The sequence below is a fragment of the Ambystoma mexicanum genome, chromosome 1p (assembly GCF_040938575.1).
Source record: "Ambystoma mexicanum isolate Mex_15411 chromosome 1p, UKY_AmexF1_1, whole genome shotgun sequence".
NCBI classification, from domain to species: Eukaryota; Metazoa; Chordata; class Amphibia; order Caudata; family Ambystomatidae; genus Ambystoma; species Ambystoma mexicanum.
In genome coordinates, this window is record NC_090921.1 from 131727967 (window position 1) to 131752044 (window position 24078).

Consider the following 24078-nt stretch of genomic DNA (forward strand, 5'->3'; position numbering starts at 1 on the left):
GTTAGTACCCTGGTGTAATGGGCCAGGGTACTAATAGCAATAAGCCACTCAACGGGGTGGCATTACCATGTCAGGTAATGCCCAAGGGTCTTTGTTGAAGCCCTCATGTAACTATCAGCCCCAGGGCATTACCTCACACAGTAATGCCCCCCCGCCCACTAAGGGCTTATTGCTTAAGTAGTGTGTTGCTTCATTACAATGATCAACCAACACAAGTTTCATTCATAAAGTGTTTCCTCAGGGCTTATGACATTTTATGATCACTATAGCAGGTGAGCAGAATGTTTTAGCCCCATTTGTACTTCAGTACAGCGGCTAAGCCAGCTAATCAGCTACTGATTCTGTCTTAAATTCTGTCTATGAATGTATGTATTTTGAGTTATGTATAATGCGCTAATATTCATCCAAAGGTATCTTGGCATTATAGAACAGGTAAGCTAACATACAGATCTATACCTATAACGAGAGCTATGACAGATTAAACAGGTGCAGGTATTAAGTTGCTTCCTATATGTGAGTAGCTTCAGTTCGGATCGAAGAGGAAGGCGGAGGGAATGCCAGTGTTTCGTGATGAGAACAGAGAAGGAGCGACCTCCTATTCGCTCATTTCGGTAAAAGATAGCGCTCTAATTAAATTGCTAGACATCAATCTCGTGGACGATAGACATTCAGTTTGTGCGGGCGGAAGGATCGTTTAGGGGCCATGCAAAGACACAAGGCTTGGAATATTATTCGCTTTCGAACTGATGAACAGCAGGGCTCAAGTCGAGGGTACACACGGGTGGACGGAGTCCCCCGCTTTTTTCCGAGGGCACCTTGATATGCTAATTCACATTCAAGTGTTATGTTAATGAGTCCCCCAACGTTTTTTTTTAGGATTTCGCCCCTGGTAATCAGTGTGAGCAGACGAGACCAGGAGACAGATGTACATACTTTTTGATCCAATCAGCATTTGTGGTGCTGTATTCTGGGCTCTCTGCAGCCCGGCCCATCAGTTTACCTGAAAGGCCCAGATAAAAGCTGCTGTTGAACTCTAGTCTTTTTGATAGAAAAGCATCCATCGTCTTCCCGATGTGGAAAGGCTAGCGATGGAAGGAGAGGCTTTTATTTTAAGGTGCAAAAAACAGGATTTAGAATAACTCCCAGGTTTTACACCGGATCTCTTGGGTGTGGGTAGGGGCTGAAGGAGTCCGGCCACAATGAGGACTTACTAGAGTAAGAAGCTGTATTCACAGCCAAGAACTATGGGACCGCAACAGCCACAGGGAACACTGCGGTTTATGCCGATAAGGTTGCTGGGCCTAAGAAACCTGGTTTTGTTTTGACTTTACAAATGGGATTGAACCACCACATTTTCACCTCTACATTATCATACGATCTGCGAATTGAGGATCGATTTAACTTTATTGCAAAAGTATAAAGAAGTTATTGAGATTTGGATAGTAACCATATTGTGGTATTTGATGTCAATGTTAGTATAGAGGAAGGTTCCTGAGGAAGATCTTGTGTAAGGGTCGAAACACGTGTTGGCTTTTCGGAAAAGCAATACTATTTGGAAAATCTTTGGTCTTTATACTGAGTTAATTTGACTGGTATTGTTATTTGAATTTTGGTCTGGAGTGGTGCAAGTGGTTATAATAACATAAAAAGATCCACATTATAATACGATCCATTTTTAAATAATTCCTGGCCATCAAAAGCTTCATAGATATTAAAATTTCCTTCATTTTTTGTGGTTGAGTGTGTTTCTTTTCTTTAGCATTGGTGCAATTCAAACTAGGACATCCAAAATGACGTATTATGTCCATCAAGGCGCGCATGTAAAAAATACACAGTAGTGGCAACAATGATTAGCTCCGCAGGTCCCTGCAACTCAGAGACATTGGTTCTGATGAAAAATCACCCAGCTGTAATAACTGAGTATGATAGGTTTAGAAAGAGTGCAGCCATTTCAAGTCTATGCCTGCCATTTCATTATTATCAGCCTGGTCATCAATAATCTGTGGTCTACTCTATCGAACGCAGCTGACAAATCCAACTGATCAGTGCCCCCGCGCCACCGCGCCCCGATTCTTCCCTCAGTTGAAGAAGAGCTGTCGCCACTAATTCAGAGCTTTGTGCTGCTCTAAAGCCAAACTGGTCACAGTGCAAAAGGTTCAAACCCTCTAAAGGGTGTAGCCGGCACGTTACCGCGCATTCAGGTTGTTTCACCAGAAAAGATAATTGCAATATAGGACCAAAATGACCAGCATCTGTGGAATCTCTGAGCAGCTTATTTTCAGGCGGAAGGAAGTAGACCGGAGTTTATCGATAAATTGATAATGACATCTCTTTTCTACCTTATGGAAAAAGTATGTTTTGCCACCAGGGTGGTAATTTATCTACCCTCCTCCCCCAGTGGCAAAAGATACGTAGTCTGGTCGAGTTTTCTAAAAGATGTAAAAATACACCTAGGTGGGCCTGTGGTGGAGATTTCAGCATAAGGATCAAAGGAGGGATTAGTATTATCCTGGATTAATTCAAATCTAATTTAGTCTATTTTCGACAAGGAAAATAGTGAGGTTATCCACCATCACTTGTGAGGGTGCGAGGCCGGTACCGGCCTTTGTTGTATTGCACAGCTCCTCTAAAACAGGGAAAAGTCCCTTCTTTAAATTAAGGCTGTACAAAATATCTCTATTTTGCTTTACGAATCGCACGCTTATAAAGACATTGCTTTTTTTAAAGCACATTTTAAGATCAGGAATATTTGAGCGTCTCCCTTTCTATGTTTCTAACCTTACCAGTTGAGTTTACTAGTGTGAACCATCTTTTGTTTCTCTGTTTCACTCATCTGTAATTAAGTAATCGTCTGACCCATGTAGGAGCCTTCCTGGGACTAAAATACTCTTCTCAGCTGATATAGCGAGGTTATGTTATGTTATGGTGATTTGTAACGCACACTGCTATCATTTGGCTGGTCTCCATATGCTCTAGCCTGCGCCCGGCATAGTTGTCCAACATGAGGCCGCGAGGGCCGGATCCATGCCATGTTTTCAGGATACCCCTCTTTAATATTAATGAGATAAGTTTGCAATGATCTAAATATATGCACATTTTTCCTTATGAATTTTAAAGATGGATATCCTGAAAACCCGTCAGGATTCCGGTCATCAAAACCCAGAGTTGGACAACCCTCTAGTGCCACTGATCATGAAATATCATAAACTATGAGGAAGCGCTTTATGCGTTGAACGCGTGCCGGATGACCACTGTGATCAGTCAGCGCACTACGATGAGTATTACACTGGCACAAAGGCAGAGGCTCTAAATCCAGGAACAGGTTCTATGTTGCCCCCATACGAATGATAACATCTCTCATTCTGACGCGAGGGCTGTGTGGCACGGCGAACCGGCCATTTCCTTTCCCAGAACCTTACTAATATCTGATGGTAGGAGACATCTCAAGTAGCCCTGGGGTCCAATATAAGCTTATTCTATGTCCTTCCATAATCCGTCTCCCTTCCCCTACACACAGGGGAACAGCTAGACTGACATTTGGGGGGGAGGGGGAAACTACAAATGGTGAGGGAGGGGCATTTGGGACCCCCTTCCCTTTCTCCCCCTTTAACTTGAGGAGAACCACCTCCGACTTGAGGAGAACCACCTCCCGTTCCGGAAGCACCTCAAATCCTTCCTCTTTGCCTCCGCTTTCTCTCCCCCTCTCCCCTGCTAATATTACTGAAACTGCACTGAATCTGCAACTGGGCCATTCACCGTTCTCGGCCCAGCCACTCTCCTCTGCACTGCCTCCACGGCAACCCCTGCACTATGGGACTGTGTCTGTATCCATACAGCCCCCCTTCCCATCACTTGTCTGCACTTACCTCACACTTGCCACCAGCTGGCCCTTGTTATTTATCCTGTATGCTGTATGCTAATAACCCTGTACTGCACTTTCCCCTCTCCCTTTTCCCCATGCACTTTTCCCTTCCCCTCTACCCTTGCACTTGCGCGATCTGAATGACATCTGGCCTAGTAAGATCATTGTCTGTCTCCCCTTGTTCCCCCCCTGCCTCGTCGCGCCTTGAAACACTTGTGTATAGGCGCGTTACAAATGCCTTATCATTATCATTATCATTATCAATGCTTGTGGGAAATAGTGTTAAATTAGTAGACAATGGTGCATTGTAAAACATATTTGGTGCAGTAACACTGGCCACAAATGCAATAGGATTTAAAGGGAAAATGACAATGTGTAAAGGTATCCAGCAGCGCGGTGATGCTGGGGCGGTGACGGTAGGTGTTCTTGGCTTTCTCACTTGCTAGTTCATGGTGCCTGTTCAGCTGCATGGTACCATAATCCCTTGTATGACAGGGTGGCACAACTGTTGGAGTGTCTTTCAGATGTCAGGGGGCAGCCAAAAGGGTGGTCCCGGGCAGATGGCTAGAAACTGTGGGCCCTGAATTTGGGCCATGGCAAAGTGGCAACTGATGTAGCGTCACTTAGCCTAACATCGCGTAATATTATTTTTAGAGATGTTTTGGAAAAACAAGGCATAAAAGCTCAGGGAAGAATGTTTTGGATGGATATAAACAAATAAATGTGACCAAGTGTGAGGTGTCCGCAGTGGAAAAGGTGGTCCCCAATTATTGTGTGGTCTCTTGGGCAAGATATGGTGACAATACCCACCTGAAAATCATTCTACGTCCCACTATATTCGACAACACATCTCGACATCAAACCCCAGCACCGACATAGCACAGGTTACGCAATGGATCATGCACCACCTGAAGACTTTGGCCTACACTAAATTTCCCTTAACACCACACTAAGAGCCTCATCAGGAGTTGGGTGGAGTGGTAAGAATGTGGCAGTAACGATATTACCGCCTCAATAGTTTGGAGGAACCTCGGACCATTCACCTCCATCTCTGAACCGGAGATGATTGCACCAAGTTTCCACTCATTTATGTCGCAATTACTGTGGCGCAATTACCACCACAGTAATTGCACCAAAAATGCCCCATTGACTCCCATGGTCTCAGGAACAATGGGGTCTCACCCTGCCATTGCAACTTGTGATCTGGTGCTAAGAGCCACGGACCAAGTTGCAGTAAAGCTAATTGCATTGGGTGGTATCCCAGCGGATTTACTGTCGGCATAGTGCCCAACTCCTGATAGAGCCCTAACCCACCACAGATTGAGAAATACAACTCTCCACCAAATGATATGGGGTTGAGGAAGAACCAGAGCAACAGTCAATTATGCGTTTCTAGGCAACAGCCTCTTGGGTCCTAACGGAAGAGCAGGAAGGGACGCCAATGTGTCCCTAAAATAATTTAATCTGCCCAATCGTAAGGGAGTCTTTTTTTTTTAATAGTGCGCACTTAATCAATTCTACGGACTCCACCGTCTCCACTTCGGCAACACTGAGATGAAATAATTTGCACAGAAGCACACAGTTTGATTAAGCAGTGTACCTGGGATTTTAAGACAATCTGCAATTTGGGCACTTATCCGTGTGCCCTTTGAGCTCTACTCAGCACACAGTTAGGTTTTGGCTTTCTAAGACTAAAATAATACTGTCTTATAGAATGAACTTGGAAAATACACAAAATGCATAGTAAAGCAACCTGACACAATGCAAATGTAGAAAAGTGATCAGCCATATGAATATCATTGTAGCTTTACTTTCTGCATCCCGCATGGGAATCTACAAATCTCAGACTGCACGTTTATGCAAGCCTGAAAAATCACTTATTTTTCACCACTGCACTTTAAGACGCACACTAAAGAAAATGTGTAGTAAAGTCACCTGGGTATAAAGATTTCTTTTCACAATCTCTAGCTGGCTGTTATATATGATGTTAAGAAAATGTGACTCTGCACACAAAGGCAATCTTTTTAGCATGTCAAAATAGTAGCTATTATGGATATAAACACATCTTTAAAAGGGAGCTTTATTGTGTTCATCGAGTTAGTTGTCTGGGAAGCAGACAGAAATTTGGGAGGTAACTGGAGCTCTGTGGGGGGTTTCAGTTGGAAATGCCCCATCACAGTGCCAATTGCCTACACATTTACATATAAGGAAGGAGATGCTGATAGCAAAAGTAATGTGTTTAGTGTGAGGCCATTGTGACGGTGCTGGCTGAAACCAAAGATTGTTCCCACATGAAATGAATAGTCCCACAGAAGCTATTGGACACTAATGCTACTGTGTGACCATTTTTGTCCTGAATTGAATTAGAGCCAAAATAGTAGTGGAACATTGTTCTTAAATAAATGAACTACCACTGTGATGATACGTGATGCTTCTCTTCGCAATGCAATAGACCTATAGAAGCCAGTGGGCAGCAATCCCTGTACATGGGAGGATGTCTACATGTTAATTGCTACCTTTCTTAGTTTCTTTTTCATGTGTTCCTTAACACTTTCTTTTAGTTGATACCAATTATTATTGAATTATTATTGTTGGATTGTTTTGTACAATTGTGATGTTGTTTTGTGAAATACATGTTAACCTGAGTTTGTGAAAAAAAAAATAGATTTTTGCAATAAATTGTGAATTTATTTTTCTATTATCAGGTTTGATGTCCAATGAATTGAATTGTAGTTAATATGTATATGACATTGCGTTGAGCAAATAGCCTAGGTTGGGACACTACCTGAGACAGCATCCAGCCTGTAGTGATCTCCTTTTCTCCTTTATCTTTTTGTCCTTCTTGGAGTAAATTAGGATGCAGTAAATGATTACACTGCACAATCTAAAGACCATTTTCCTGTGGGGAGAGCTTCTGTTGTTTTTGGCTGAAACTTTGTATCATCTGTATTCTGTGCTGCTCATGGCAGCTTGGAAAGTGAGCGGGTTCCTTCAAGAGCAGCCCAGAGTTTTGGAGGGGAGGGTGAAGCGCCATCAGCCAAATGAGGTTACTCCCCTTCCCACACACACACATGCCCAAGGATGTCCTGCATAACAACACTGCTGGTCAATGCTTGCTACCATCCCAAGGTGGCTTGAAAAGGTCTTGGTGGAGATCCTTTTTAGCCATATTCCCAAAATGCCGGGCCTCTCTTCCCCAAAACCCACTAACCACTGATTTCTCTTGGAAGATGCAATAAACCTGATATCAGACAGACCGACGCCCCATTAAGAAGGTGGGCTGTATCCAGAGTTTTCTGAGGATTCCCTCTTCGAAGGCCCAACATGAAAATTCAATAGGAACGGAACCACCACCTTCGCGACAGGCGCAGCTTACCTGCAGGGAATACTCATGTGTTTCCAAGTGTACCTAATGCTAGGAGTTTCCACATGGCAGAAAGACCCAGTGGGGCCTGAGACCTTGCAAGAAAATGCACTCCAGTTATCCATCTGAGGCAGAATCAAGACTGGCAGGGGGCAGAGTGGGCTGTAATCAAGAAGTACCCAATCGATTGAAAAACATCACTCAATAATATTTAAGGTTTGGGAAGTGATATTCAACTTTATCCAGCCATACCACACATACCAGGAGTCATGAAAGTAAGGTGGCCAACTAGCATCCAACTTAAGACGCGGTGGCCTTTGTCGTGAGCGATTTAGTGTTTTGTAAGCTCAGTCTTGGAGAATAAGGTATCCTCATTCCATGACATCTCAGTGGCTAGGGCCCTAATGAACGAGCTCCAAAGTGTGGCTACTCCTATGTCCCAAGAGATTGCTAAAGCTGATGATAACAGAGCTTCATGGTTTTGTTGGGACCATGCGTCAATGTTTGGGAGGGCGGAGGATATGGGACTGCACTAGCAGTCTTGGCTGTCTGCATAATGTTCTTAACCTTCTCCTTTCTTCTCCCCAGTCTAGCCTTCTGAGCTGGCGTTGCCCGCCTTCCCCCTGGAGCAGCCGGCCAATGGAAGATGACCTCTGGTCTCCAGGATGGAGCCGTTTCGCCTTTTCTGCACTCCGTCGAAAATCGGGGGAACAGGGCCTATGGTGCATTGAGCAGAACGGGTCTGGGCGGCAGTGAAAGCCAAGTGAGCCAACAGCCGCGCGCCGAGATGAACCTGTTGTACCGCAAGACCAAGATCGAGTGGAAGCAGAAGGAGGAGGAGCCCAAGAAGAGGTAAGAACCTATCTCATACCATATCTGCAGCCCCGTACTAAGGAAGTAAAATGGTATCCCATCGCTGCCACCAATTTTTGATACCCGTTAAAGACTGAGGTTCTTCAGAGTTCATTACTATATTTTTTAGATGCTCACACCACATAATTAAAATCCAATACACTATCGATGCATTAGCTTGTTCATATATGTGCTTAACCTTCAAATAATTCTGATCTATACATAAGAAATCAAGGTCGGTCATTGGAGACATGTTTTAATGCGATGGAGGATTTAGATCTATGCACAATCATAATGGCATATGAGGACAGGGCCAAACTCAAATCTAGCCTTCACTCTGTATTCTACATCTGGACGTATTTATTTCTTAGCTCCAGTCATAGCATATTTGAAGGCCTGCGGTTGCTGGTGGTTTTGACATGGCAGTATTATGGCACAGGGATGTGTCGAGATTTTTGTAAGACAGTGGGGGAGTTTTTGGTCAAAATGGCATGGAGACATGTGTGAATTGGGATTATGGCTATGTGTGCCAGGTGCCTTCATTCTGTGGCTCTGCAGATGTTTTGGACGAGGGCTATGATTCCAGTGATCACTCACCATTGGCCAAGCTTGCAAGGGATGATGGGTGCTGTAGTCCAAAACTTCTGGAGAGCCAAAGGTTTCAGACCCCTACTGCATACCCCTTCCACTTGCTGACGGAATATGTAGCCGATTGGTGAAGAGTTAGGAAATGGGTGTTGTGGGAGGCTTATGGATAGAAATAATGGAATAGCCAAGGTTTAGGTGATTGAAGAACTAAACCTACCAGGTTCCTCTCCTTTTTTGCACAATAGCAGTTGCTTGATTGTTTTTCCCTTCAGTTTAATGTTGCACTTGACTGGTCCAACTATCCGGAGAAATGCACCCCCGCTGTACGTAGTAGTCCTGCCCTTTTCCAGCAATTTCATTTTTTTAAGGGTTGGCCTGAGGAGTCTTCATCTTGGTTATCTTCTTCTATGGGACCTGAAAACTAGGAGGTTCGGCTGAACTCTTGACTAGCGCAGCCTTTTGACATCCTCCGGTGTGTGGATCATGTACTCTAGGTTGCCTGTACATTTCGGGGTATTCAATGCCCAGGTGTATCTGTTTTATGTTCTGCATGTTGTATGACTTGGTAGCGCTACTATGCCCTCGGGCCTGTGTCATGCGCTTTATAAATAAAAATAATAATAATAATGCGTTACTACATTGTGAATTGACCGCGGTTTAGGCACTGGATCTCACATCTCTGTCAGATCCAGTGTTTGGCTCCTTCCGGGGCCTGAGTAGCAATGACCACCTCATCAATCTTAGTTCATGGCAGAAGAAACACTGGTGGTAAAGTGGCTCAACTCAGACCATTAAGATGGTCCTCATGAATGTCAAATCCTTCTCGCTATCCTGAAGAAGATCTCGTCCATCTCTTCTCTTGGAGATTGTCATATATGATGGTAACGTGTATACCTTATCTTCTTCCAAATTTAGATCTGGCTTTTCGAAGTTTGTCCCTCAAATTCGTGTTGTCTTTCTTGCTCCCCACCTTCGTTTAGAGAGAAGTTGGTATTTATTTCGGACATACACCACAAGGGGGGGGGGTCTTTTGCTACTTTTTAGCACATAGGACGATATAGCTAGGGAGGAGTACCTGGGGTAAAGAGCCAGGTCGTTATGCCCTTACGGAAGGTAAGGTGATTGTTGATGCACCAGATGGTGACAGTAAGTGAGTTCCAGAGGTGAGAAGAGGGGATGGAGAAAGCCCATCCACCAGACTAAACCTTGCAATGGTGTGGACGATGAATGGAAAAGTCTGCTGGCTGGAGGAGAGTTCTGTGAGATTTGGATCAGGAATTGTGGGATTTGTTCTTGGCTAATGGCTTTGACTTCTAAAAGACTTCAGTCATTCTCCCCAGAGTATCAATCTGGATGTGCTTCCTTCATTAGTTTTTAATTCATGGCTCTTCTATATACTCTCTGCCCAGCTCTGATCCACAAGATTCTTATGTGTCTGAGGCTTGCTTTTGTGGAAAGCACAGCCCTGGCCATGCACCCACATTCCTCTTCACTTAGGGATTTGGGAGGACATTGTGAAAGAGGTAGGCTGTTTAAAACAAGTTAAAACCAACTTTACTTAAAAAGGAAATCTATTCAGGTGAGTAAGGTGTGGGGACCAGTCTCTGAGCAAAAGTCAGGATTCCTATGGCCGATGCCGCTGGTTTGACGTCATTACTAAGGTTGTATTGCACTTGGGCTGCACCCAAAGGTGCACCAGAGTTGTTGAAGGGGATGGATGAACATAATGTTACACTTACAAAATTGATCATGTATAAAAGTTGAAACCAGTTTCAAATTTGACCTGGCCCCCTCATTAGTTTATTCATGGTGCATTAGTCGACACCTCCTTCAAGGAGACGGTGGTTCCTCTAATCCTGAGGAAAGAGGCCATGGTACCATTCTGGTCAACTTCCATTTCGTCCAAATGTCCTTTTTAGAGAAGATGTCACCATCCAGCCGCAGTCTTGATGAGACCTACCCGGGTATAACTATGCACGTGAAACTAATTCCTAGTGCAGATAATGGTGGCCTTCTGGCCATGGCCTAAGGCTGTTGACAAGCACCAGTAATGCTGGACCTTTCAGCAAAGTTTGACACCATTAGTTGCAGCATTTGATGGATCTCAATGGGTGGAGAGCACTGCTTTCGATGGATTGGCTCGTCTCTGTGGAATAGGCTAATCAGGCCATTATGAGACCTTAGATGTCTCCTGTTGGGTTGGCTCTGTCTGAAATGACTCAGGACGTCATGCACTCCCTACTGTTTTCCAGCATGTGTGTTAGGTCACTGGCTGACCTCACCACGAGGCCTCATCTGCAATGGCTTCAATAAGCTGCTGCTGATAGGCTGGCACATGAGTCATCCCCTGCTGAGTCAGACGCAGCAGACGCTATTGACTTTTCCGGTGAACGGAACACAATTCGATGCTCAGCCTGGAAAAGTCTGAGGTCACTATGGCGGGCTCAGTGGGACCCCCACCGCCCACATTAAAGAGCTGAAACGATGGCCATGATTTACATTTTCAGTCCCGAGGGTGTGTGTGTAACTATAGTCTCACTATCCAAATATGGTTTGCCGGATTCCTGACGTGTTATCAGGACATCCCTCATTAAACTTCATGAGTTAGAATCATTGTATGCAAATTTATCTCAAGAATATTAATGAGGGGCATCCTGAAAACCTAAGATGGATCTGGCCCTCGAGACCTGGAGTTGGACAACCGTGTCTATGGTCTTGCAACCACTCTCATCTTGTAGAACCCCACAATCACTGGTAGTTGATTTAGTGTTATGACTGAATTACAGGAACGCCGACTAATTCATGTTGGCCATCGGCCAGGGGAAGCGGCTCCATCATGGAGAGAAAATGGGCAGTCATATGATCCGAGAATCAGTTACCCAAGCTCATAAGTCTGTCCTGCAGTCCATGCACTGGTGGACTATGAGGTTCAATATGGCACTGTGACGTCTTCAGTGGCCAACAAGCAACACATGGATTAAGCTTCGGGTATTTGCAGATCCAACTGGAACAGAGACAACAGAGACAAGGGCAGAGGAGCAGGCGGGAATAGAGGCAAGGGCACGCCAGCAGGCAGGAATAGAAGCAAGGGCAAATGAGCAGTCAGGAATAGAAGTAAGGGCACATGAGCAGGCGGGAACAGAAGCCAGGATAGACAAGTAAGCAGGAATAGAGTCAAGGGCACGTGAGCAGGCAGGAATAGAAGCAAGGGCACGTGAGCAGGTGGGAACATAAGCCAGGATAGACAAGTAAGCAGGAATAGAGTCAATGGCAGAGGAACAGGCAGGAATAGAGGCAAGGGCACGTGAGCATTCAGGAATAGAAGCAAAGGCAAATGTGCAGGCAGGAATAGAAGTAAGGGCACGTGAGCAGGCGGGAACAGAAGCCAGGGTAGACAAAAAAGCAGGAATAGTGTCAATGCGAGAGGAGCAGACAGGGAAAGAGTCAAGGATAGATAAGGAGAAAGCAATAGGGTCAAGAGTCAAGGAGCAGGCCAAAACAGAGTCAAGGGTAGATGAGCCGTCAGGAATAGAGTCATTGGGTGATATTCAGGCAGAAATAGAAGCAAGGGCATATGAACAGGCAGGAATAGAAGCCAGGGCAAATGAGCAAGCTGAAATAGCAGGAAGGGTAGATGTGCAGGCAGGAATGGAGGCAAGGGTAGATGAGCAGGCACCAATAGAAGCAAGGGCACATGAAGAGGCAGGAGTAGAAGCCATGGCTGATGAGCAAGAAGAAATAGAGTCAATGGTAGAGGAGCAGGCAGGGAAAGAATCAAGGATAGGTAATGAGACAGGAATAGAGCCAAAGGTAGAGGAGCAGGCACTGAAAGAATCAAGGATAGATAATGAGACAGGAATAGAGCCAATGGTAGAGGAGCAGGCAGGGAAAGAATCAAGGATAGATAATGAGACAGGAATAGAGCCAATGGTAGAGGAGCAGGCAGAAATATAGTCATAGGTAGATGAGCAGCCAGGAACAGTCAGGGCTTGATGCTGAGGCAGGAACAGAGGAAGTTCAGATTAAGCAGTCTGAGACTAGGGCAGACGAAGCAGCCTGTGGTTTTGCTGGAGCAGCCTACAATTGAGTGGTCAATCTGGAGTGGGCAGGAACTCGGGTAAGGGTTAAATAAAGCAAGTTGAGGTCTATAAAGACAAGGCAGACACTAGGGCAAGGGAAGACAAAACAAACTGGGGTATATCTAGAGCAGACGTGGGCTGATGCAAGGTGAGACAGAGCACACAGTGCTCACTATGAAGGACAGGAGCTAAAGTAAGGCAGGCAGTGATCTACTGTGTAAGGGGCAGGTGGGCACTTAGGCAAGGAGCAAGCCGTGGTGTAACTGGAGTGGGCAGGAACTGAGACAATCACAGACAGAACAGGCTGCTCTGGACTGTGACAGGCAGGAACTGAGCTAAATGTAAAGGAAGCAGACAGATGCCTATCTAGACATGGTTAACCCATATCTAATTAAATCCATCTGGAGCAGGCAAGAACTGAGGAAAATCAAAAGGAAGCCGGCTGGAGTCTACTTAAAGTAGCAGAAGACAATAGTAGTTGAAGCAGGTGGAGGTCCAGGAGAAGTAGGCAGGCTGAGGGCTAGCAAGAGCATATAGGACCTTGGACATGGGTAGACAAAAGAGGCTGAAGTGTCTCTGGTGAAGGCAGGAACCGAGGGAAGGGTAGATTAAGCAGGATGAAGTCTATTCAAAGCTGGTAGCAACTGAGACATGAGGCATGGAAATCACAGTGTCAGGGTGGCCTCCATCCAGAGCCGGCTTGAACCAAGGCAAGGGTAGACGAAGACAATGTTGTATCTCCATGAGGTTTGGAGATCACAGGTGCCAGGGTGGCCTCCATCCAGGGTAGTCTTCAACCAAGGGTAGACAAAGGGATTGGCTCATCTCCATGAGGCATGGAGATCACAGTGGCCAAGGTGGCCTCCATCCAGAGTAGGCTTGAACCACAGCAAGGGTAGATTAAGCCAATGGTGTATGTCCATGAAGCATGGAGATCACAGAGGCCAGGGAAGCCTCCATCCAGTGTAGGCGCGGGTCAAGGCAAGGGTAGACAAAGACAATGGTGAATTTCCATGAGGCATGTAGATCACAGCGGCAAGGGTAGCCTCCATCCAGAGTAGACTGGAACCAAGGCAAGGGTAGACATAGACAATGGTGCATCTCCACAAAGCATGGTGATCACAGCAGCCAGGGTGTCATCCATCCAGAGTAGGCCTGAACCATGGCAAAGGTCGACAAAGACAATGGTGTATCTACATGAAACATGGAGATCACAGCAGCCAGGGAGGCCTCCAACCACGAAGGCTTGAACCAAGGCAAGGGTTGATGAAGTCAGTGATGTATCTCCATGTGGCATGGAGAACACAGCGGCCAAGGAAGCCTGAATCCAGAGTAGGCTTGAACCATGGCAAGGGTTGATGAAGAGAATGGTGTATCTCCATAAGGCATGGAGATCCTATCCACCAGGAAGGCCTCCACCCAGAGAAGGCTTGAACCAAGGCATGTGTAGATGAACACAAAGGTGTATCTCCATGACGCATGGTGATAATAGCAGCCAGGGAGGCCTCAATCCAGAGTAGGCTTGAACCAAGGCATGTGTAGATGAAGACATTGGTCGATCCCCATGAGTCATGACCAATTTAGCGGCCAGAGTGGCCTTCATCCAAGGTAGGCTTGAACAAAGACATGGGTAGACAAAGCCAATGGTGTATCTCCATGAGGCACGGAGATCACAGAGGCCAGGGAGGCCTCCATCCAGGGTAGGCTTAGACCAAGGCAAGGGTAAACAAAGACAATGGTGTATCTCCATGAGGCATGGAGATCACAGCAGGCAGGGAGGCCTCCAACCAGAGTAGACTTGAACCAAGATAAAGTTTGACAAAGACAATGGTGTATCTCCATGAGGCATGGAGATCACAGCAGGCAGGGAGGCCTCCAACCAGAGTAAACTTGAACAAAGACAAGTTTTTGACAAAGACAATGGTGTATCTCCAGGAGGCATGGAGAATACAGCGGAAAGGGTGGCCTCCATTGAGAGAAGGCTTGAACCAAGGCAAGGGTAGACGAAGACAATGGTGTATCTCCAGGAGGCATGGAGAATACAGCGGGAAGGGTGGCCTCCATTCAGAGAAGGCTTGAACCAAGGCAAGGGTAGACTAAGACAATGGTGTATATCCATGGAGCATGGAGATCACCGTGGCCAGTGTAGCCTCCACCCAGAGTAGCCACAAACCAAGGCGGGGTAGAGGAAGACAATGGTGTATCTCCATGAAGAATTGAGATCAGAGCCGCCAGGGTGGCCTCCATTCAGATTAGGCTTCAATGAATACAAGGGTAGTGTAAGGGTGCAGAAGTACGAGACTGACACACAGGTATCATGATATTGGCAAAGACATTTATTTGATCCAGAAATAAAGAGGAAACCTATCTCTCCCTAACCCTAAGAGGAGTTTCCCTGCCTCAAATAAGGAACTAAGGAATCTGTCAAAATGTCCAAGTAAATGAAAAAGAGTCCACCGTTCTGTGTCAAAATGCTTACTTCAATCCCTTACACTATTAATTAAACTAAAGAGATACTGGGTCCAGAAGAATGACTCCCTTTTTTAGACCATGTGTTATAGTTCCAAAAGGCAGGTAGGAACTGTGCCTGATAGAATGATTCCCTGCTCCCGTTCTTAGTCCCTTTCCAGGATGTAACACCAAGTTCCAGCTTGAGGTGCTGCAAACTTCTCAGTTAAAATTCCAAAATTCCAATTCAAACATCATTCCTTATTGCCTATAGTTTCCTTAATCTTGGGTTCCTGGAGAATATCTCCCTTCGACAGGTAATTTTTACTCTCAAGACTTTCACAGTGCCATGGGAATTACTCCCTTCCCTGGGCCTTCATTGGTATTGGTTCATGGTACAACATATCGGGGGGTATGGCCTCCTTCCCATGATCTTTGTAGTTTTCACAGTAGTAGGGGGAATGACTCCCTTCCCCCTGGTCCTTCTCAGGCTCTTTATGACAGTTCACGAAGGCTGGGGGAATGACTCCCTTCCCCAGGCCCTTCTTAGGCTCTTTATGACAGTTCATGAAGGCTGGGGGAATGTCTCCTTCCCCCAGGCCCTTCACATGCTCTTTATGACAGTTTACGAAGGCTGGGGGAATGACTCCCTTCCCCAGGCCCTTCTTAGGCTCTTTATGACAGTTCATGAAGGCTGGGGGAATGACTCCTTCCCCCAGGCTCTTCACATGCTCTTTATGACAGTTTACGTTACGAAGGCTGGGGGGATGACTCCCTCCCCCAGGCCCTTCTTAGGCTCTTTATGACAGTTCACGAAGGATGGGGGAATGACTCTCTTCCTCAGGCCCTTCACAGGCTCTTTATGACAGTTCACAAAGGCTGGGGGAATGACTCCCTCCCCCAGGCCCTTCTTAGGCTCTTTATGACAGTTCATGAAGGCTGGGATAATGACTCCCTTCCCCAGGCCCTTCTCAGGCTCTTTATCAAACTTCGGAAAGCCAGTGGGGTTGACCCCCTACCATGACTTCCTTTCACCTTGTTTTACTGTTTTATAAGTGTGGGTCCCAGGCCCATAGGATTCTGATGCTTTCCTTTGGCAGGCCTGGTTCACTTTCCTGTCAGGTACTACGTGTGATGAATTAACTTTTGGGGCAGCAGTGGTACAGGGATGAATATTGGTTTCTAAACCATCAATCAGCCCCACACCTCTAGTACACCAGAAGGGATCTGAACAGATTGGAAATACAAGTAAATTATAAACCTCCTTGTCCGATTTTGGTAACATGGACAGAATGGCAAGCTTATCTCCACAAGGTCGTGGATCATTGGTTAGTTGCAACACATTGAAAATACAATTATTACCCAATGATAAAAGGGACTGTCCAGTCAACGTTGTATAAAAATATCTACGCTATTATTATTACAACAGACAGTTCTAGCACACTTTAAAATACAACCCAGCCTGTATACAAACACAGAGGACAGACAGTTTCACGAAGGAAAGGGAAGCACTCTGGATACTGACAGGAGGGTAGTCAGTAAAGCAATCAGTCTTAACTGTTCAAGGTTATTTGGTTTCAGCACCAAGGGAGCAAGGGGTCAACGGGTCATAAATGTCACTAGGAGCCTTCAGAGAAGTACCAGGGGGACAGAACCACAATGTACCCGGTGCTTGAGATTATCTTGATGCTCGACAGCGTCAAGTCAGTTCCAGGACGCTCCTGTGGCAGAGTTCAAGACGGGAGACAGCTGCGGGTTTCAGACAGCAGGCAGTTTGGCAAACAAGGCTGGATGGATGGCTGCAGGCTGGCCTACACAGCGGCTCAGGGCCAAGAATTGTTGTTTATGTGCTGGTTGGCGGATCTGGAACTCTGGTCAAGGCGTCTTGAATGGCTTTAGTGACTGCAGCGTTACAACAGTCAATGGCCCAACTGGTCGCGGTTCAAGGGCTCGTCTGCCTCGGAACTTTCCTTAAAAGATGGACGCTGGTTGATGCTTGTTGTGGCACTCCTCCTAACTTCTTTGTCATCCTTTAAGGTAGACTGACCAAACCTGAGAATGGTGTTCGCAGGCAATAGCTGTGTCCTTTGTTCAGAGACTCTGGCACTTCCCATCTAGGAAGCTTGCTGGCAGAACCTAGCAGGGCATGCTGTGTGCTGACTAGGTATCGGTTCTGGAGCTGCTGAATGGGTCCTCTGGGTCCGGTATCTCCCTCTGTTCCCTGGGAGAGGTTGAGGGGAGGGATCGTGCTTCCCACTTGGAAATCCTGGTCTTCCATCACTGGAGGAAGATGTAAGGCAGACTAGACCTTCAACAAGTGTCCAAATGAGTCAGCCTTCATACTGCTTTCAAAGTCGTCGCCTGATCTGCTAAGTGAGGAGCTCAGCCCTCTTTTAACGCCAAATGGGCCCCAGTAATTGGTACAGGCAAAGCCTACCTTAATGAACCAATTCTGAGTCACTTACCAACAATCTTCTGTTATGCGTGAGGTCAGGACCAGAGTGCTTTGCAACATGAAAGGTAAGAGGTGACAACACGTACTCATAAATCCCACCCATCTTCCTTTCTGTTGTAGATCAAAGTGTCTCTCTGGTTCACTGAGCCCTCTGTGGCTCTTGATCAAAGCACAGGTCTCCCTTGAAGTTTGTGTTAAGAACAGACTTCTGTCTCCCTCAAATCACATACTTCGTCCCTCTGAAAGGGGTCCGCTCTGCAGGGGTTTCTCACGGTAAATAGTGGACCCAGACATGCCATTCACTGTCCTTCATACAGAGGGGTGGGAACTAGCTTTGAGTTGACACATTGCATGTCCAAGAGGTGAGAGTCCTGCCTTCCTCTTGTCCATTCTGCGATCAAGCCTGACTCAGGCCTGTTCCAATTAACTCCTATTAGTATGTACTGCCACGAGCAGTTTAGAGAATAGGAAGGCAGATTCATGGAGCCTTTGATATTTTAATTAGGCTGCCCATGGCCAGAGGAAGGTGTTACCTTCTCCCTTCTGGAGATGCTTTGATGTACCCGTGGCTGTCACATTCCAGCTGAACATGACAAGGGAGGACGGCACCTGTAGGCTGTGTCCTCCCGTAGTACACTGGACAATGCGTTTGTTGTGCAGTGAGCAGGGAAAATGTGTGCAGAATGGCCCCACACATTTTCGGAGGCTGATCTACGATCATTCATTTTCATTTCAAAAATCAAAAAAGCACAGGCGAGTGCACACACTCCCGTGCGGATAGTAAAATTCCTCACACTAAGCCACAGAAAAAGATATGTAATGCTCTTCTCAATTGGGTGCGGGTCCCAGACCTGTTCTTCTCTTGGCTGCTTTGGCAGTCCTGGCTCACCCCTCTGCCAGGTACTGTGCCGAAGAAAAGGATTAATTATGCCCTTCTCAATTGGGTGTGGGTCCCAGACTCATACTTTTCTTTCTAACTGTTCTGCTCTGTCTGGCTCACCCCTCTGCCAGCTACTGTGTCGAAGAAGAGGATTTGTGATGCTCTTCTCAAATGGGTGTGGGTCCCAGACATGACATTTGTATCTCTTGTCTACACTCTCTGGGTTGTGTGCGGCTTTGTAACATCCCCATTTGGGCTCCTGTAGGCTTTGTTCGCCTTTTCGTATGCTGCGGCGGCTGCGCAGTCCTCTGCTTCTCATGGAATGTCCCTGTCAGAGGCGCGTTTGCCTCTGACTGGGACGTTCAATGGTCTCTGACTTCTGGAGGTTGGCTCCTGTAGCCTTCCGTTCTGTCCGCCCTCTGTGAATGGTGAGCTTATCAGCATGTCAGTAAGCATCCCAGATGGTGTCTTCAAGTCCCACTGCTTTCCTGCTCTCACAATCCCGGCTCCTCCAAGGATGACTTCTCTCTGTGTTCCTCCATGGAGGGTCAAACACTCTTTCAAGTCCCTCCTCACTTTTTATGCTTGGACAGTGTCCACATTGACTGGAACGTTTACTTTGGTTCCGCAGGGCATGCATCATTGCACTGCACTTCTTCTTCGTCCCAGTACTGGCATGGTTAATCTCTACTAGGTTAGTTGGACTTGTCCTCATCCCAGTCTTCTGGTTGTCTTAGATAGGTTGTCCCTACTTTTCCTCATCTCAGCACTTTCAATGAGGTTTGTGTGGTCTATGTGACACAAATAAATGGAAGTGTGGGGAACTACAGTGTTCTGTTTAGGGTAGAAGGCTGGGGGAGTTTGTGGTGAAGTGTGTACATAACGCACTCTCCCTGGATAGTTTCCCCCAGTCCAATAGGGGGGATCCCTTCCCATGAGATCCACCTGTTGAGTGCCACCCCCAAGGGGACCATCGGGTAGCAGACTCACCTCCCTGGCCTCATGGTAAGGGACTCCCCCTCGGGGAGGAGTGCCGGCATCCAGGGATTGGTCACTTTAGACAAAGACAATGGTCTACCTCCATGAAGAATGCAGTCAGTGTGGTCTTCACCCAGAGTAGTCTGGAACCAAGGCAAATGTAGGCAATGCAGGCTGGGGTCTTTCCTAAGTAGTCTATAACTGTGGCAAGTGTAGATGAAGCGGGCTGACATCAATTGAAGCAGGCACGGAGGGAGGCATAGTACGACTAAGCAGGCTGTAAGGAGGCTGCTGTCTGCTTAGAGCAGGTAGGAATTGAGGCAGGGGTAGAATGAGCAGGCTATAACCTAGCTGGGGCAAGCAAAGCCAATAGAAACTCAGGTGAGGAAGGCTGGGGCCACACGAGTAGCGGTTCCCATTTTACAGAATGGGTGTACAGCCAGGCGAGGCGACCACCGCAGCGTGTGAGAATAGAGTAACTCCGACAGCCTGATCCATGAGGTAGGGGGTCAGCCGCAGCCTGCAACCTAGGAGTATCTCTGCCATGAGGTGTGCAGGTGAGCTGGGCTGGTATATAAGAGTAACTCTATGAGACAATGGGGAGGAGTAAAGTAGCTCCGTTATTATTCATGTAATCCAGTGAGGTGGATTAGATTTGTGTTCCCAATCGTTTTCTTAATTCCTTGCTGTGGCCTTGATTAAATACTAGCTCTGCACTTTTTGTAAAGCAGTCCGATGGGGGAAATGTACATGTGCCATGTGCACCGCAGCTCAGAGGTGGGCAAATAGTCCTGTGATCACTTTTTGGTCAAATCCCTTGCAGTGGGCTGGGGGTGAACACATATGATGTTATGTGAAGGAATCAGGTGCCATCATTAGCCTGACATGAGCTAATGTTGCAAATCCCCAGCAGAGAACCAGTCTGCGCCTGCTTCCCCCCCTTTAGTTGTAAGTTTAAGAAAGCGTGCCTATGCCTGATTGGAATATGCTAGTGAAAATGAATGCATGAACCATGCGCTAACGGTTCTACGTTCTTTCATCGTCCGACATAATTACGAATGCCTTTTAAACGTGTATAAAATTACGAAAAGGTCATCGAATTTATTTTGTTTTGGGGGTGGTTCCCCACCCAAACACATCCCTCCACCACCTATTTTTTACTATTCACAAACCCCCCAACCTCTAAACTGCCCTTTGCCACCCCCCAAAATGTTCGATTATCTTTTTCGTAATTTTCTACACGTTTAAAATGCAGTCGTAAAAATGACAGTCGATGAAACGACGTTATACCGCGTTAACTACCAGGGAAAACCCCATAGACACCAACGGACACAGCTGTAACTGGAAATGTTTAGAGTGAAATTCCACCAGCTCAGCCAGCAGCATATTTCCCATCTCCAGGTGTGGGAGGTGTGGCCCTCCCTTCTGCACCTCTAGTGAGCCCAAGTGACATCTGACAGGTCCTTGTAGTGGTGGAACTGCCCCATGGGTATGTCCCTGTATGTAAGAGATCTCCCAGTTAGTGGGGATGGAAGCTGTCTGGGAGTGTACCCGGTTTAATGTGAACTCTTGCACTATTAATGAGGCTTACTCTGGACTGCTAACTGTCCAGGGTGGTTTTGGAGCTGCTCGCATCTGCTTTGTGATGAGTAGCTACAGTCTTCTTCCCACTCTTCATCTGTCCGCACCCAAAGTGGGACATAGGGCCTATATTGTACGCATGGCCAAGCCAGCCGGCCCTGATGAGACCTCACTGCCTGTTCTCTCGTTAACATAAAAGCCAGTCCACCTTACTGACAAATGTCGCCTTGCTGACTGCAAGTCATACGCTCATGAGATGCCTGTGGGAGATGGTAATGGCATTAATAACTAGAGTGGTGGGCCGTACCAGGTGGTAACGGCCCTCTTCCCTCGTGATAGGCCCTCCCTTTAAGTGAAGGCACATTTTTCCTCATGAATATTAATGAAGGATATCCCGAAAACCCGTCAGGATTCCGGCCCTCGAGACACAAAGCTGGACAACCCTGATCAAGGGCACAGGATGTTGCTGTGCATTATGGCCCTCCTCCACTCCAGGCATTATTGCCTAACTATAACAAGTTGACGCAGGAGAAATCTGGCTTCATGTGCTATATCAATTGCATGCATAGCTCATCTAACTTTTACTTCTAGTTCCTTCCTTTGCATCTTATCTAATCCTTCCCCTCCTCCCAACTCTCTAGCCGACTTTGCCCCTCCCTACCACTAATGAATGTTCTATCAGTGTCCTCCTTTGCCATTCTGACAGGCAAAGCGCTTCAAAGCAATGGACTATGGCAAGAGGCGCTATACTAATGCAAAATAACATAAAGGGCTTCGGAGACATAAACTATGCCAGGAGGCGCTATACAAATGCAAGATAGAATAACAGAAGTTGAGCTACAGGCACTTTAGGCAGTTATGTTTTCTTCTGCTTGAGTGTGGGCCTGGTCTTGGGTCATCAGGATGTTCGTATAGTGCCCTGTGCCCACAAGCGACCAACTAGGCCTGCATTGTGGGGGCCTCAGAATAGCTAACTGCTGGCAGCCTCACAGCAAGCATGCTTCAAACACGCCTGGTTGGGCCCCTTTAAGTAGGGTACCAGGCCCGGAAGGCTCCCTTGGCATTTAACGCTCTGTTTCCATGTGCCTTGCCACGCTTTGACCGATTCCTGCAAGCACCGGAGACCGCTCTTTCTCACCCAGTGTTTTTCCCCTTCACTCTCCGAGGCCTTAATCCACTCGGGAGGCTTAGGTCCTCCCGTGCAGGCCCGGACGTAGGGCGGGATATGCTTTACTTTCTGGGAAGGAAAGGCGAGGGGAGTGGAAGGTGTGCCCTTCATCTGGGCACTGCAATAAAGTCAGAAAGGAACGGATCCGCCGCGGCACTAATTATTCCCCGCCGCTGCCCCCAGGTGCAGCCAGTGCCCTTCAAGTTAGTCCGGTGACCACATGTCTGTGGGATCCGGCATTAGAGATTGTTTTAGGCTGGCCAAGGCCAGATCGCATCAAGCCTACCATCTTACTTGTGGGAGAAGTCTGCGGGAGCCATCTTGGTTTGGGTTTGTGCAGGACCACATCAAAGGATTCCATGTGTTAATAGCGCTGCTGTACGGATAATCTAATAGCAGGGGAAAGGCAGTTGCTAGACGTGAATTAGCCACAGAAAAGTGATCCTGGGTAGGAAATCAGGCACACATTGAAGCTGGTAGGATGGCGCTTATGCCCTAATAAAGGGGGCCATCTGTGGACCTGGGAGTACCGGGCCAAGCGTGGTGGTTTACTCCTGGGAGCATAAACTGATGGGGCCAGGTGTTCCCTGATACTCCATGGAGAGAAACGCTGAAAGTCCTTCCTGAGCGTGCAGAGCATGAGGGCTGTCCCATTTGCGACCGGAGTAGTGTTACAGTAGACTGGTAGGAACCAAGAAAATGCTTGTTTCCTTGTGGTTTTGGTGTGTGCTTGTTTTGTCTTGAGCCTTGTGATGGTTCAACTCCTGGTAGAGTGTGTACCACCTAAGACAGTGCGTTTTGTGGTAAGGTAGGCAGGCGTCTGGACGTAATTGCCACAAACATGACACAGGCTATCTTGAAGAATATCGTGGCTGAAATGGGTAGTTACAGGCTATCTTGAAGAGTATCCTGGCTGGGATGGGTAGATACAGGCTGTCTTGACGAGTATCCTTGCTGGGATGGGTAGATACGGGCTGTCTTCAAGAGTATCCTGGCTGGGATGGGTAGATACAGGCCATCTTGAAGAGTATCCTGGCTGGGATGGGTAGATACAGATTATCCTGAAGAGTATCCTGGCTGGGATGGGTAGATACAGGCCAACTTGAAGAGTATCCTGGCTGGGATGGGTAGATACAGGCCATCTTGAAGAGTATCCTGGCTGGGATGGGTAGATACAGGCCATCTTGAAGAGTATCCTGGCTGGGATCGGTAGATACAGGCCATCTTGAAGAGTATCCTGGCTGTGATGGGTACATACTGGCTATCTTGAAGAGTATCCTGGCTGGAATGGGCAGTGCAGTTCTCTTAGCATGGGATGAAATGTGGACTCATTTCTTTGATCCTGTGTTCAACCGCGCAGTGGCGTGTTGACCTGCTAGATTTAGGCACCTATAAGAAAGGCGTTCCCTCTGTTGATGTGACAATTGCAAAGGTGTGGGCTATGGTTTGGAAGTCGTCTGGTGGGAGAAAGGTTTTTATCTTCAAGAGGACTATTATTTGATACCGGGGTATGAAAGAATGCCATCTGGTGAGGGAAAGATACCTTTTTTTTATTTTTCTATTATGTAATGATGCCAGTAATTCTGTTTCTGAAAGTAGTATCTGTTAATCAGACACCACTTTCATAATGCCCCATGTCCAAAAGCATAATGCACACATGTACTTTGCTTGGATCGTTTCCTGACATCCCAACAACTTACCTGCAGGGGCAGTAAGGTAGGTTTAATGTTCACATGTGCATTCTTGGGCACAGTTGCTGGAACACAAAGTTCCATCTGGCAGAGGTGATTTTTAACCCATCTGCACCTCCGGTTTAAAATAGT

General features: G+C 46.8%; 1 protein-coding gene across 2 annotated transcripts in view; it reads left to right on the top strand.

The window, feature by feature from the left end:
• NYAP1 (neuronal tyrosine phosphorylated phosphoinositide-3-kinase adaptor 1) overlaps positions 1-24078 on the top strand; it is a 664093-nt gene that overhangs the window by 194107 nt on the left and 445908 nt on the right. For both annotated transcript variants that reach the window (XM_069644964.1, XM_069644956.1), the window contains one exon: positions 7815-8078. In XM_069644964.1, the coding sequence (XP_069501065.1) occupies positions 7873-8078 (206 nt within the window). In that variant the 5' untranslated portion in view covers positions 7815-7872. The remainder of the gene's footprint in view (positions 1-7814; positions 8079-24078) is intronic.